The sequence below is a fragment of the Artemia sp. Qi Xiang Cuo genome, chromosome 2 (assembly GCF_049724085.1).
Source record: "Artemia sp. Qi Xiang Cuo chromosome 2, ASM4972408v1, whole genome shotgun sequence".
NCBI classification, from domain to species: domain Eukaryota; kingdom Metazoa; phylum Arthropoda; class Branchiopoda; order Anostraca; family Artemiidae; genus Artemia; species Artemia sp. Qi Xiang Cuo.
Window position 1 is genome coordinate 70,146,408 of NC_142795.1, and position 14,039 is coordinate 70,160,446.

General features: G+C 36.2%; 1 protein-coding gene and 1 pseudogene across 1 annotated transcript in view; one reads left to right on the forward strand and one right to left on the reverse strand.

The window, feature by feature from the left end:
• The window catches only part of LOC148955560 (prothrombin-like), an 89,162-nt gene that overhangs the window by 23,719 nt on the left and 51,404 nt on the right, over window positions 1-14,039 (reverse strand). Inside the window, exons 5-6 of the mRNA XM_089102807.1 lie at window positions 12,091-12,213; window positions 2,426-2,596 (exon numbers count right to left, since the gene is read on the reverse strand). Coding sequence (XP_088958933.1) covers window positions 2,426-2,596; window positions 12,091-12,213 — 294 coding nt within the window. The remainder of the gene's footprint in view (window positions 1-2,425; window positions 2,597-12,090; window positions 12,214-14,039) is intronic.
• Window positions 13,003-13,441, forward strand: LOC148955561 (dolichyl-diphosphooligosaccharide--protein glycosyltransferase subunit DAD1 pseudogene; annotated as a pseudogene).

A 14,039-nucleotide genomic window follows, 5' to 3' on the forward strand; every position in this document is an offset into this window, starting at 1 on the left:
CTAACCTTAGAAGCCTTTACTTTACTTTCTCACATACCATTTGAAATACTTTGACTAATTAAATAAAACTTGTAATAGTAGTGCCCCCATTTCTAACCTAATTAGTATAATTTACCTGATTTGATAATTTTATCTAAAAGATTCTAATGCCACAGACTCCCGCCTTAATTAGCTATCCAAGTGTATTCTATTCTATTAGAAAAATTATGTAGTCTTAAAGTATACTATAAACTCTTTTTTCTCGGTGACGACGCTTGGACAATAGAAACGACCCCTTTGGAACTGCAGACACACACCATATTGGATTGATCAAATCTGAAGAAAAGCATTGGGAAGGTTTTATATAACAAAACGAATTACAACGTTTTCTCCTCTTTTTATCAAATCTAAAAATAAAATCAAGTTGGCGTCGAATTCTGAGTATCGATTTGAACTAATTTGCTTCCGTTAACAGCGCTACCAATTGATTGGTTGTTTCTTTAAGAACCCTGGGTAAAGAGATAGAAATAGAAATCAATACGTTCAGAAGGGGCGTTTAGAGGGAGAAGTTTATCCAGAACCTGCTTAAAGCAACAACCAGACATAGTTCCTAGCTCTAGAAAGAGGGCAATCTCACATAAGTGATAATCCTAATAGGACCTGTAACACACTTGCTTCAAATTACTGAATTTGAATTGGATAACTTAAAATTAATATCTCATGATTTCCAAGAAGTTCCATCTGGGAGAGGGTATAATTGTCTCTAGGTTGTTTTACGCTCCAGCCCTTGCCTTAGATTCTCAGAATACCTTTTTTGGTATTTCCATTAAAAATATATTTTTTTATAATATATTCGTTATAAAATATTTTTTTGTATTTTTGTTGAAAAAATAAAAAAATGGCAAAATTACCTCTCCCCTCACTTCCTAGACTTTGAAAAATGTACTTTGCTCCCCTTCCTAGATTTTGAAAAATACAATCTTCCTGAACTTTCCCAAAAGCAAATTGGGCTCTCCGAAATTTCCTGAAAATTGAAGTTAAATAAAATTAGCGATTTGTGTATCATGCTAGGGTTCGTGAATTTATGAACTTTAATTTTTGGAGATATTTCAGAAAACCCAATTTTCTTTGAGGAACTTCAGAGAAATCTCGAGAATTTTGAAATGCTGGAAGCATTGCAGAAAGCAGCTGCTTTCTAATTTATTAAATAAAAATCATGTTTTCCAACTGAAATTAAGGAACACCATTAAAACGGACGGGAATTATTCTGTAAATGAGGATGGGCTATCCCTTCCTCAACCCTCGCTGTTCACGCTAAAGCCTTGAAGTTCTTTAAAATACTTCTCAGTCAAATTCAAAGGGTCTCGCGTTTGAGCAGTCTTTTAAAGAATTGTGACGAAAGGTCAAGCTTCAGCGTAAAGAGCGAGGGTTAAGGAAGGGCAAGCCTCCACCCCTCATATACAGAATAGCTTCTGTTCTTTTTAAATTTTAATGTTCTACATTAATTTCAGTTGAAAAAAAAACTTATTTTCTTTTCATTTAATTTCTGATCATTTCTCAAGCCATGCCAAGAAACCCCCCCCCCCCAAGTAAATTTTATCTAGAAAATAACCCCCTCCACCCCCACCACCACCCCCACAAAAAAACTTTTATATTCCCCAATAAGAAATACTATATGAGGAGAATGGGCAAATTGCGTAACTTACAGTCCTTTCCCGACGAACTATGGGGGTCATTTCATACCCAAAGGCACAGTTATTGAACCTTTCAACTAGGCTGAATCAAACGACTGCCTCAAAGTTTTTATTGGATGTTTTTGGGAAAAAGGGGAGTGGGAGGGGGGCAAGCTTGTTACCACGAACTGTTCGATAATTCTTGATTAGGAGAAATCTTTTCAACAATGAAATGGCTTTTATAGCCTACGTTTCATTCATCTCTAGTTATTACCGATAATGTAAGATTTTTTTCTTGCGCAGGAAAGTCACTTTTTTTTATAAATTGGGCTATCAAATTGACTCTTTTTATTATATTTATTTTTAAAATGAGCCGTTATTCTTAAAAAATGAGTAGCCTCTATTTCCTTACATAATTGATTTTTATATTGCTTTTAACTGTTCTATTCTTTTTTTATAGGCTTTATTATACTTTTTGGTGCCTGGGATTCTATCCCAGCTAACGTAAGATTGAGTGACAGGCTTGCTACCTTTCCCTATAAAAAAAGACCCGGAAACTGAAACATAAATAACTATCGATGCTTTATATGCCATCAATGGCTATGGAGGATTTTTTTCTATTAAATACTTTTACTATTCTTTACTTCCTCGTTTATCTTCTTTGCTGTTTAATTTTGAAACCATTTTTCCTCAAAATTTGTATTGTCTTTTAAACGTAGGCTTACCTACAATACAAATAAAAAACATATATTTTATAATTATTTTTCACTTACGGATCAAGAACTTGTTTGGCCCAAAATCTTCTTTTTTAAAGAAGCCCTCCTCCTGGGGTGGTGAATCATCCACTTGCTTTCTTGATTCGCTCACTACAGTGATGGAGTCGTCATTGTTGATTTCATTTGGAGAAACTCCAAATAGCCTCCTCAAGCCACAGTATTTGTAATCTGAAGAAATAAAGTGAGATTGAATTAACTTGTGTTTTTACAGAGAAAGATCTAGAGAGGAGAGTAGAAGGGGAAGAGAGAGACAAGCATAGAGGAAGAAAGTGAAAGGAAGAGATATTGAGAGTGGGAACAGAAACAGAGGGAAGAAGAACTTTTGTGCCAGAATTCATTAGAAACTGGAAGCAAGCTTTATATTGGTTTTACTAACAAAAGATGAAGAGTTGGGAGATGGAAGAAAAAAGCAGGGGAAAAAGAGAGAAAAAAGAAAAGTACATAAAATGTAAATAGATCGTCCCTGTGACGCCTAAAGGGCGCATCTGACATTTTATAATCATTAGAATATTCCAAAAACCCGTTTGCTAAGTTGTGCCCAAAGGGAGAATCAGCAAGTTGATACGTCTGCAAACAGTCTTTGATCCTGTTATTTTGTCCCAACAAGAGTAAAAAAAGAATTTCAATATTGAACTTCGGAAATCCAAAAGATTATTACAAATATTAGTTTATCTCTTCGTCAAGTTCAGTCCTTTAGTGTGAAATCTGTCAGCAGTTTTTTCACATGTAGATCTTCAATATGAGGCATTGGTTTCAAGGCAGATTTCAAATTTGGGCTTTACTATGTGTTTTGATTGACGAATGATTCTTGTAGCCTTTGTGATGCCTAAGTTGTAGTCCAAGGCACGATCTTGTGGTATACACCAAACAATTGGTGCAGCATAACTCGCTTATCGAGGTCTTTTAGCCCATTATCTTATTCGCTGTACAAAAGTAGAACAGCATATATGGAGAGCCCAATTGTTATCTCAATCCCCCACTTTGCATTGAAAGCAAAGTTCATAGAATTAATTTACCAGAGAAGTCACATTTTTTCTTTGTTCCTTAAACAATAGATGGCGTGATGACAAGGAAATAAGAGATATTTATATACACTGTGTATACTATAATTTAAACTTCCCAAAGTTTGCAAAGTGAATATTCCCTATGCTTTTTTAAACTTAGTTTAGATGGAAGTAATACTTTAAGCACGTCGTTGCATCCTTTTCGGAAAACTATATTGATCCTTTACGTAAAAAAAGCTTACAAACAGGAAAAACCTATGGATTTTCTTATTTGGAATAGTAAGAAACGACCCTTAGAGAATCAGGCAGCTAAATAAGCCCAATATGTGTCAACGTGTCATGGTGTGTTCTTTGCTAGGTTTCAGCTATGTCTACAGCCATGATACCAATGAAACTTAAATGATCCCTATGCATAATTAATTATACGGATCCTTTATATAATCTTGTGTTCACTCGTGACCATATCTTTTCAATTTAAAGGTCTATCCATAAAATGACGCATCGAATAGACTAAACCTAACAAAAAACAAAACTAATTTTTAAATTTTCAGTTATTCTTCTAGTTTGAATTGAAAAATTAAAATTGTTGCTGAAACACCATAAATATTTTTTCAGTTTACATAATAACTTTAGCGATTCTGAACTGAGAGCTAAAATTAAATAAAATTCATTTTGAATTTTTTTGCCATGGGAATATAGCACAACGTTATATGGATGCGCACTTTACGTGTTATGCCAAAAAAAAGTTTGGTTCCAGGTGACAATAATAACTTAGAGCTGATAGATGAAATAAAATTATTTTATAGGAATTATTCTAGTTTCAATTGACAAATCAGATTTCTTGTTAAAACCCCAAAAAAATTACTGCAATATATACAACTATATCTAAAAGCTTTTCATAATATTAAACATCCTATTTTGAACATCGTATGCAAGAAGATGCTTATAACAATTGTTACTCAAGTGTTATACGAAAATGTACTTTTTTGTAACAATTGACTTTATTTTAATAACTATTTTTTCTAACTACAAAAGGCCTTAGATATAGAAATTTCCTTTCAAATGAGCCAGTAAACGGCTCTCTATGATATTCCAGTACCCAGCTAGCTGCGGAAAAAAAAACGGAAAGAAAAAAAAGATACCGCCGATGCAGAATATCATGCTTACAGCCACTTTTCTTGTTTCTCAAGCCAATAGATGTTCCTCGTTATTCAAGCCAAGAAGCTGTGAGTTTCCTATATAGGGGTTTTGGACATGGCGATTCTAGTGGTGTACTTTGTGTTTCAATCTGACTCGACAAGAGCTATGGGATTTTTTTACTGTGGGAAGTTATCGTCTCTTACTAGGTTGCTACCTACCGCTGCAATCCAGATGTTTGTTGCAGTGTTTGTTCCTGCATTTGTTCTCGTACTCGTACAGGAGGGATAGATGGCTCTCGTGCCGTTGAGGCTGCAAGTCATTCTATCCTAGTTTAACTTGTTCAGTGCCTTGAAATACCCTCCCTTTGCGATGAAAGTGGTATTAATCAAAACTGTATTAATAGTGCTATTCTTTGTGACTGAGGCTGCTGCTGAAAACTGGATTGATCAATGCAAAAAAGGTACTTTCATTTCTTTTGCTGTTTTGGCGCCATCTGTCATAGCCACACTCGTCACACTGAGAATTTATAAAAATATAGATGACGTTCCCTTCGTTCGCAAGCGAACAAGAAGAGGACGCAGAGGTGGCAGAAAGAAATTTAAGATTGACGTGTTAGTCACCTACAGACGATTGGCCAGCCAAAAGCCTAAGCGTGAGAGTTGTTTAGTCTCAATCCCGCGCGTGAGCCTACCGCCCCGGCTGATTCCTGACAACAATGCTCCTACCAATGATTTCGGGTCTGATTGTCCTCCAGTATTATAGCCGCAGGTTCTCTCTTGTAAACACCAACTTCCAAACTTCCTTCTGAGCAACGTCCGCTCACTAACGAATAAAGTAGATGAGTTAGATGTCATTCTACATCAGAATAACATCCACATCGCCGCAATTACCGAAACATGGCAGCTCGACGAAACAAGTGGAAGGATGGCTGGTTACAAGATTTTCTTGAACACTAGAACAGACAGGATTGGCGGAGGTGTTGCCCTGTATGTACGCGATGATATCCGCTGCAAATATTTAGATAACTTCAATGACCCTAACCATGAAGCGATCTGGGCATTATGCAAGCCAAAACATTTACCACGAGATGTCTCTTGCATCATTATCACAAGTATCTACTATCCTGAAAGCGCCAAGAACAGACGGTTGTTGGTATCCTACCTTCAGTCTACGTTAGACACATTACGCCAGCGGTATAGCCGCCCAGGCTTCATAATAGCTGGTGACTTCAACCAAACAAAGAAACAATGGCTTGCTAATACGCTGGGTATGTCACAAGTGGTCAAGATACCCATCCATGTGACCGGGAGCACCCTTGACCTTATTCTTACAAACCTTGCTCCATATTACAAAGACGTGTCTTCGAACGGGCCATCGGGCAAATCGGACCATCACACTCTGCTGATGAAGGCAAAAAGTGAAATCAGGAAGCTTAAAAAAATAAAAGTACTCCGGAGACCTATCACGAAGTCTGCTATTAATACGTACGGATTGTGGGTCGGTACTCACTGCTTCAGCGAAGTATACAACGAAAGCGATGTCAACAGGGAAGCAGAAATATTTCAGTCCCTACTCTATGACAAATACTTAGAAGTTTTCCCGGAAAAGCAATTTGTCGTGAGCGAATCTGACAAGCCCTGGATCACTTCAAAAATAAAACAGCTGATTCGCGAAAAAAACCACTGTAAGGCAGTCAAGTGGTGACGCAACGTCGTTACGATTATTAAGAAACAAAATCGTTAGCCTTTGTAGCGAGGCAAGAAAGTCCTTCGGAAAATCCCTTTCGGACCCTGAAATAAAAAAGGATCCCCGTATATGGCACCGTCTAGTAAGGCAGATTGCTGGAAAAACAGTATCATCCAGTATCCGTATTCTGAACGATGATGGGTCACTCGTGAGTGCAAATGACGTCAACAATTAATTTACTGACATTTGTACATCCTTTCCTGCCCCAACTAACACTGAAATAGAGAATCTACTATCAATATGACCTGACGAAAGTGAAATCGAAATAGTTGAGTATCAAGTTTTCAAAGAGCTGAACAAGTTGAGTCCATCCAGTAGCTCTTTCCCTGAAGAGCTGCCTATAAGGTTAATACGAGAGTTCTCTCTTTTCCTGGCCAAGCCACTTGGACACATCATCAGAGAATGGTTCGCCCAGTCAACCTTCCCGTCGTGCTGGAAACGCGAATTTGTGCGTGTTATACCGAAGACTAAAACACCCAAATCTTGCAACGAGTTACGACCGATATCAATCACATCTACCTTTGCAAAAGTCACCGAGTCATTCATCCTGCGTGAATTGCTCAAGCAAACGCGGGAAAACATAGACCGTTACCAGTATGACGGCCTCAAAGGTTGCAATACCTTGATATACCTCGTGCGCCTAGTTGACATTATCTTTAAGTGGCTTGACAAGGGCAGTACCTTCATCGACCTAGCTCTCGCCGATTTCAGGAAGGTATTTGACCTGATTTATCATCTTACGGCAGCAAAAAATATGCGAGCAATGGGCGCACAGAAGCGGTCTCTTGCATTAGTGATGAGCTTCCTTCAGGACAGAATGCAATGTGTATTTCCATTGTTTGAAGGTGACTTGATCTCATACTGGTCTAAACTTACCTGTGGAGACCCTCAGGGTACAAGACTTGCTGGTTTCATATTTATCTCCCTCATTAACTTCCTCCTTCAGAATTTCGAAGAGCGACTCAAATTCGTCGACGATTTATCATTTGTCCTCAAATACCTCGTGAGAGAAGGTGTAATCGAACGTCAGTTCAGCGAGACCCTTCTGGCATCCTTCTCTGAGAACTGTGACCGTTACAAGCTGACACTGAATGCAGATAAATCAACGATCCTCAGGTTTTGGCCCTTAAGACATGATTTTGAATTCCAGAAAGTCCCGTTCTCTGTTGTTCCATCTGCAAAAATCCTTGGAGTCACATTATCGATGAACTGCACATTCACCGAACACGTGGAGAAGGTTATTGAGGCTGGCAATGCATCACTTCAGACCCTAGTCCTGATGCGCAGGTTTGGCTGCGACACTCAAAGCCTAAAAAATGCCTATATTACGTATGTGAGACCTCTACTCGAATACGCCGTCGCTGTCTGGGGACCTTTTGTCCAGAGCACCCACTACCTTCGTGATGACCTTGAACCTTTGCAGAAACGAGCTGTTAACATAATCGTTGGTAACAGAAGTGACGACTACAACAAACTCTTGCAAGAACTGAACCTTTCTCAGTTTATCACTGATCATGTCCCTCGGCAAGTCAATGCTATCTTCGCCCCATCACAGACTGATCCTCCCACCCGATCTCCTGTTAACCGAAGAACCAGATCCCAGTCAAAGCTACAACCCCCGATCTGCAGGACCAACCGCTACAAAAACACGTTTGTCCCCTTTTTCGTAGAAGCATACAACAAGACTTACTGTTATTTGTATTCACGTGTTAGTGTTCTTATAGTGTTATTTGTATTTTTTTTCCATATTGTAGTAAAAACGACATAAATTAGCCATGGCCATACTCTTCGATCTAAATAAAACTATGTCAATGTCTATGTCTATGTCTTGTATTCGTTGCTGTGGTTTGATCAGACTTTGTTCCTGTATTTTGGCCTGTGTCTTTTCGCTCCTATGATTCTTTGTTCCTGTATCTTTTCCCGTTTTTTTTTTCGATGTGTTTAATCCTGTACTCGTTCCAGTGCTCCTTCCCTCAAGGGTTACTTCGTCCCCGTGCTCTTATGTCTGTTCCTATGTTTGATCTAGTGTATGCTCGTTTTTTGATTCCCGAGGTGTTTTATTCTATTTTTGTTGCCTATAATTGTTTCCATGATCATTTCTGTGTTAAATTGAAAAAAAAACATTCCTCACGTTATCACAATATTTACCTTAGTATTTGAATGATATTTCATCGTTGTATGGTATCGTATCAACTATTAGCTGTTTTGTCATGAAAAGCAAGTTGATGGCTCAGTTACTTTATTCATTAAAACTTGTATACAACTGTACGGCTTCTGTATTTTACCATACTGCATTTTTATTCCTCTTTTCAAATTCCCTCTGTTCTTTATCACTTGTTATGTTTATAACACAAAAAATGACATACAGGGCCAGATCGACTAGGTGCAGGGCCCGATTGGAGTATTTTTGCGGGGCCCCCTCTATATATTACATTTTTAAACAAAATTCAAATATATATATATATATATATATATATATATATATATATATATATATATATATATATATATATATATATATATATATATATATATAATATATATATATATATATATATATATATATATATATATATATATATATATATATATATATATATATATATATATATATATATATATATATATATATATATATATATATATATATATATATATATATATATATATATACACATCTGTTTGTGTCTCACAAACAGCTATGCTATGTGTCTCACATATGTATAACATAGCTATTAGTGTCTCACAATATTTCTTTTTGGAGATATGTTGGGTTACGACTGATCTAATAATTTAAAAGATGTGAAAGGTTTTTTTTAACATCTCCATTGTAATCTAAAATGTACATTTGGTTCAAAATCACCTTCAGGGGTCTGTGATGGGTTTGCAGCTAAATTGATTTTGTCATAAATTTGTCCAGCTTTTTTGGAGCTGAAAACATTACGACTATTTTTGGCGATCATTGCTGACATTGAATGAAGTTAAGTTAAGACATGAGTTCCGGTTTTGTATCTGCTTATGGAAGTCTTGGAAGAGCAAATTATACCATACTACAGGCTACAAAAATTCATTTGGAACTTGTTTATGATTCAATGCAATTCAACAAAGCAGACAGCAGTCCCCAAGTAAATCATCAAGTTCAAGTTCAATTGGGTTTTAATTCAAAAAATATATAAAAATACACTTAACTCAGTTCCTTGTGCATTGATGCACGTTTGGGCCCGTAATAATTACACACTCTAAATACAGCGTGGCCTCCTGTCCTCTCCAATTTCCAACCCGAACCGCCATCAAATAACAATAAATTTAACACAACTTCTCCGCTCCGCTCATCTTTGGTGGCTACTTTTTCTGTGGGATAGTGGAAGATTCCGCAGTGAATACATACCGAGTTGAACGGTCCCAATGACTTGTAAATAGCACTTGCGTAGTTTACGGCATCTTTGTAGGTTTTTACTGGGTTTTATGCCACAATTTGTTGGCATCGAAGAATGTGACGGTGCTGTTGTTGTAACATAATATTTTTTTCGTTACTTGTGTACATACTGATACACACTCGAGAAGTGGAGTTAGGTCAGTTCTAATGAAATAAACCAAAATATAATGAAAATATAATACTTTATAAACAAATTCGGGCTATACTTCTGTACATTAGAGGGAGGGGGTAAAGTATAGCAGGTCTGCATGCAATTTGTGTTAGCTACAATTATTCTACATATTATGAAGTAAGAGTTGTTTTCTAACTTCACGCTGTCCAAAAAAAAGTGTTCCTTTTTTTTAGGTCATCCCAAACACGCTAATATGCCTCGGGACCTATTTTGATATTGTTGGTATTATATGCAGTTTTGTTTTGTTAGCATTATATGGAGATTTATATGTTGTCTTTTTCTTGTGACCCATTTATTGAATAAAAAAAAAATACTTTACCCCCACCCCATTCCCTAATGTGCAAATATATAGCCCAAACTATATAAGTCCGATGTATTCTATCACCCGTCACTTGTTTTCCACTGAGCGTAAGCTAATTTTCTGTCACTACTGACAGGTAGAGCCGATTTATCTTCGACTGCTTACAATTATTTACATCAATACCTTTATTTCTTCTGCACTTTCATTTTTGACTTGTTCTGATTCTCGCTATCCTGTTACAGCACGGTTCTTTGTTCTTCACTGTCATCTTTGACACTCTTGATACTTCCTTTAGTGTGTCTGCTAACCCTACAATTATTTGTTCTTCACTTTCATCTTTGGCAAGTTCTTATTCCTACTGTTGCTTGTAATTCTCGCTGCTGATTATCTTCTAACTGCATACTTCTTTGTTCTCGCGGTCGTATATCTTCTAACCACACATTTCTGTGATCTTAGTTTTCATTTTTATTCGTTCTGATCCTCATTGTCACATGTCTTGTAACCGCATTTTTTTTTCTTTACATTCGCTTTCTAGTCGTTGGAATTATCGCTGTCTCTTGCCTTGTAACTGTATTCTCAAACATTATTCAACTTTGTTTTTGACTTTTTATGATTGTCAGTTTCGCCAATGTTTAAATAGCATATCTCTTTTATATTGATTTTAGTTAATCATTGATTCAGACATTTTTTCAGTGTCTTCTGCCTTAGCTGCTAGGACTGATCTTGTTACTTTTAATGGTCTAGGAGTCTAGGTTGTTCATTATCACCTGTCATACATTTTATTTCTCCGTTGGTTCTCTTGATCTTATCTCATTAGAAGGTCGAGTTTTTTCATTTTGAGCTTACTTTTTTGTCCTCTTATGTTCATTTTTGTAGTCATTTTGTGCTAGCGCTAATTTACGTTTGTATTCACTAGATATTATAGAACTGCTGAAATTGCCTTTTGAAATTTACATTACCGAATATAGACAAATGATTTTACATATTTCTAAATTTTTGTTCTGCAAATGCTTCTAAAACGGTTTTAAAATATATTTTCCTTATGTCGTCAGTATGATTGCTAAACTATTTAGTCTATCCTGATTTATTGTTGATATCACATAGTTTTTTTATTGGTTTTAGCTTGGAAAATGATCTAGAAGCAATGTTTACTGGAATTGTTAAGAGCATTTAATAATTTCAAAAATGAGTTGTTCATTTTGATGGCGACGCGAAGCCATTTCAAACGTGGGACCCGATTGGGCCCAATCGTTCCAATCGTTCTTTTTCTGGCCCTGATGGCATATCCTTTTCTGTGGCCATGCTGCTGAAAAATATTTTTTTGCCAGAATCCCATTTTATTTTAATCCAATAACTTTTGACTCCTAAAAAGGGCACTAGAACTTTCAATTTACAATCAAATGAGACCCCTCCTAAGCCCTTACATTCAACTCTCTTATGCAAAATGGCTAGGTCAATTAACTCAAAAATACATAGAAAACACTTTTCTCTTTACTATGAGCCCCCAAAAGGAGGCTGTGATTACTAAAAGTCCAATGAGAAATGTGCAAAAATTTTGACAAACAAAGTATCCAACACAGTATGTAACACAAATGGTTACAAATTATTTCAAAAACTACACCGCTGCGTCCGCATTATAATAGAATTCCAAACAAATTCAAAACCGAATATTTAAATTCTAGTATTGTGAAAAAACTGTGGATGACGAAAAATTCTGACTACATATTTTAATTCTGTACGAACAGTTACAAAAGAAATGCTATAAGCGTTCCGTGAGCTAAAATCTTTGTCAACAAATGTAATCTATACAGTAAAATTGAAAAGAAAATCCTACAACAAATAGTCTATTTACGTAAAACTTACTTGTTGGTCTGGCTAAACTGTTACAGTCAATTTGCGTAATGATCACATTCCATTGATACCTTCTACTTCGGGTTAAGACTGATAACTTCTGGTAAACTTTTCCCTTTTCCACTGGGACAGTCACTGGAATTTAATCAGGTTACGAAATGGAATCTATTAGTTTCTCAGAAACGATAATAGTTTTTCTAAGCAGAATTAAAAGTAGAGTAGAGTAGAATAAAAAACTTTTCTTAAAAACCGTAGTCAAACGCGTTTTCTTACCCAGTAAAAGCGTTCTGCTGGACAATTTGACTTCAAATCAGTGGCGTCAGCTCACATTTTTTTGGGAGAGGGGGGCAAAAATGTATTGCTCAAAATCAAAGTGGGGGGGGGGGTAATTTTTCATTTTTTCAATGGCAATAACCAAAAATGGCATTTTTACGTATGTATGTTTATGTATGTATGTATGTATATTATAATATTTGTGTATGTATGTATTTATGTATATATTTTTCCTCGAAAATGGCTCCCTGTTTTTTCGGGAAAGTTGGCATCCTGATGTATTTTGGCCTAAAAAAACAATCTAGATAGGTCAGAAGTTTGATAAAATTCGTTAAGAGCCTTAATTTTGGAGAAAAAATGTTTATGTGAGTGACGCCATTTTTATATATATCAGTGTTGCAATGATGTCACATATGTGACAATTTGGAAATACAGTACATTGTTACGTCGTCACAAAGTAAAACAATTGAAGATTTTTATGTATGAGAAGTTTATATTAAAATGTTTAAAGAGCAAAAAACTGGCAATTGCAAAAATATTTGCATATATATTGACAAGAGATTACATCAGTTCCTAAACCTTAAAAAAGGAAAACCAAAAGTTTGAAGCTTTGTAGAAATCGTTGTTAGAAATCGGAATTGATGTAATTGAAAATAATCTGGCCTGCTTGATTCTTCAAATATTGTTATGGCTCAAATTACTATTGGTGAGGTAGTCAAGAGCTTTGCCTCTGATTATGTGAAAACAACATCTAAACGGCTAAAGATTGTAGATGTGTACCTAGCATACATCTTGCTGACAGGGGTATTCCAGTTTGGTTATTGCTGTCTAGTTGGCACATTCCCTTTCAATTCCTTGTTGAGTGGCTTTATATCCTCTGTAGGATGTTTTGTTCTAGCTGTATGTTTGAGACTGCAAATAAATCCTGCCAACAAAGTTCAGTTTGACAACATTAGCCCAAAGAGAGCATTTGCCGATTTCATTTTTGGCCATTGTGTTCTTCATTTGGTCGTCATGAATTTCATTGGCTAAGCAAAAGATTCCAAACTTGTATGTGTTTTTAATTATTTTGATAACTGCGGGAATAAAAATTTGACTCAATGCTATTATGGATGAGTTTGCTTCCTTGTTGTTATCCGGAAAAAGTGTCTAAATTATTTTGAAGTTTATTTCCTATTTTTGTTTACCCTCTAATGATAGGTTATTTGCTTAGTAGTGTTTGTAAAAACTTGAACAGTTTGAATAGGGCTTTTTTTTTAGGCCTTCTTACCAGAGCCGTCTTTTTCTTGAGTAAATTGGCGTGCCATCTATAGTATCATTTATAATTAAATTTTACCAATAAGTGAGCAGAAGAGGGGAGTTTTTTTTTTGTCGCAAGGTCCGTTGCATCTGCCGGGAGTGTCGTCTCCCTTAAACTGCAGGGATCAGGTAGCAAGAAACTACGCTTCCTTCGCTTATTGGCACGCCCACGGACTGATTTTCGGACTATTCTTTGGCATCCGATTGCAATGTCGGAGAAAAGCGATAAAGATGAAAAGCTTATTATCAATCCGGTACTGAACTTTTTAACACGTGTCATGAATGATGGACTGAAAATAGAGGTGATCACGGCAACTGCCCTGAGTTTTTTCACTCTTGAGCAAATTATTGAAGCTAAAGCTGTACTGCACAAGGAGCTAAAAATCGAG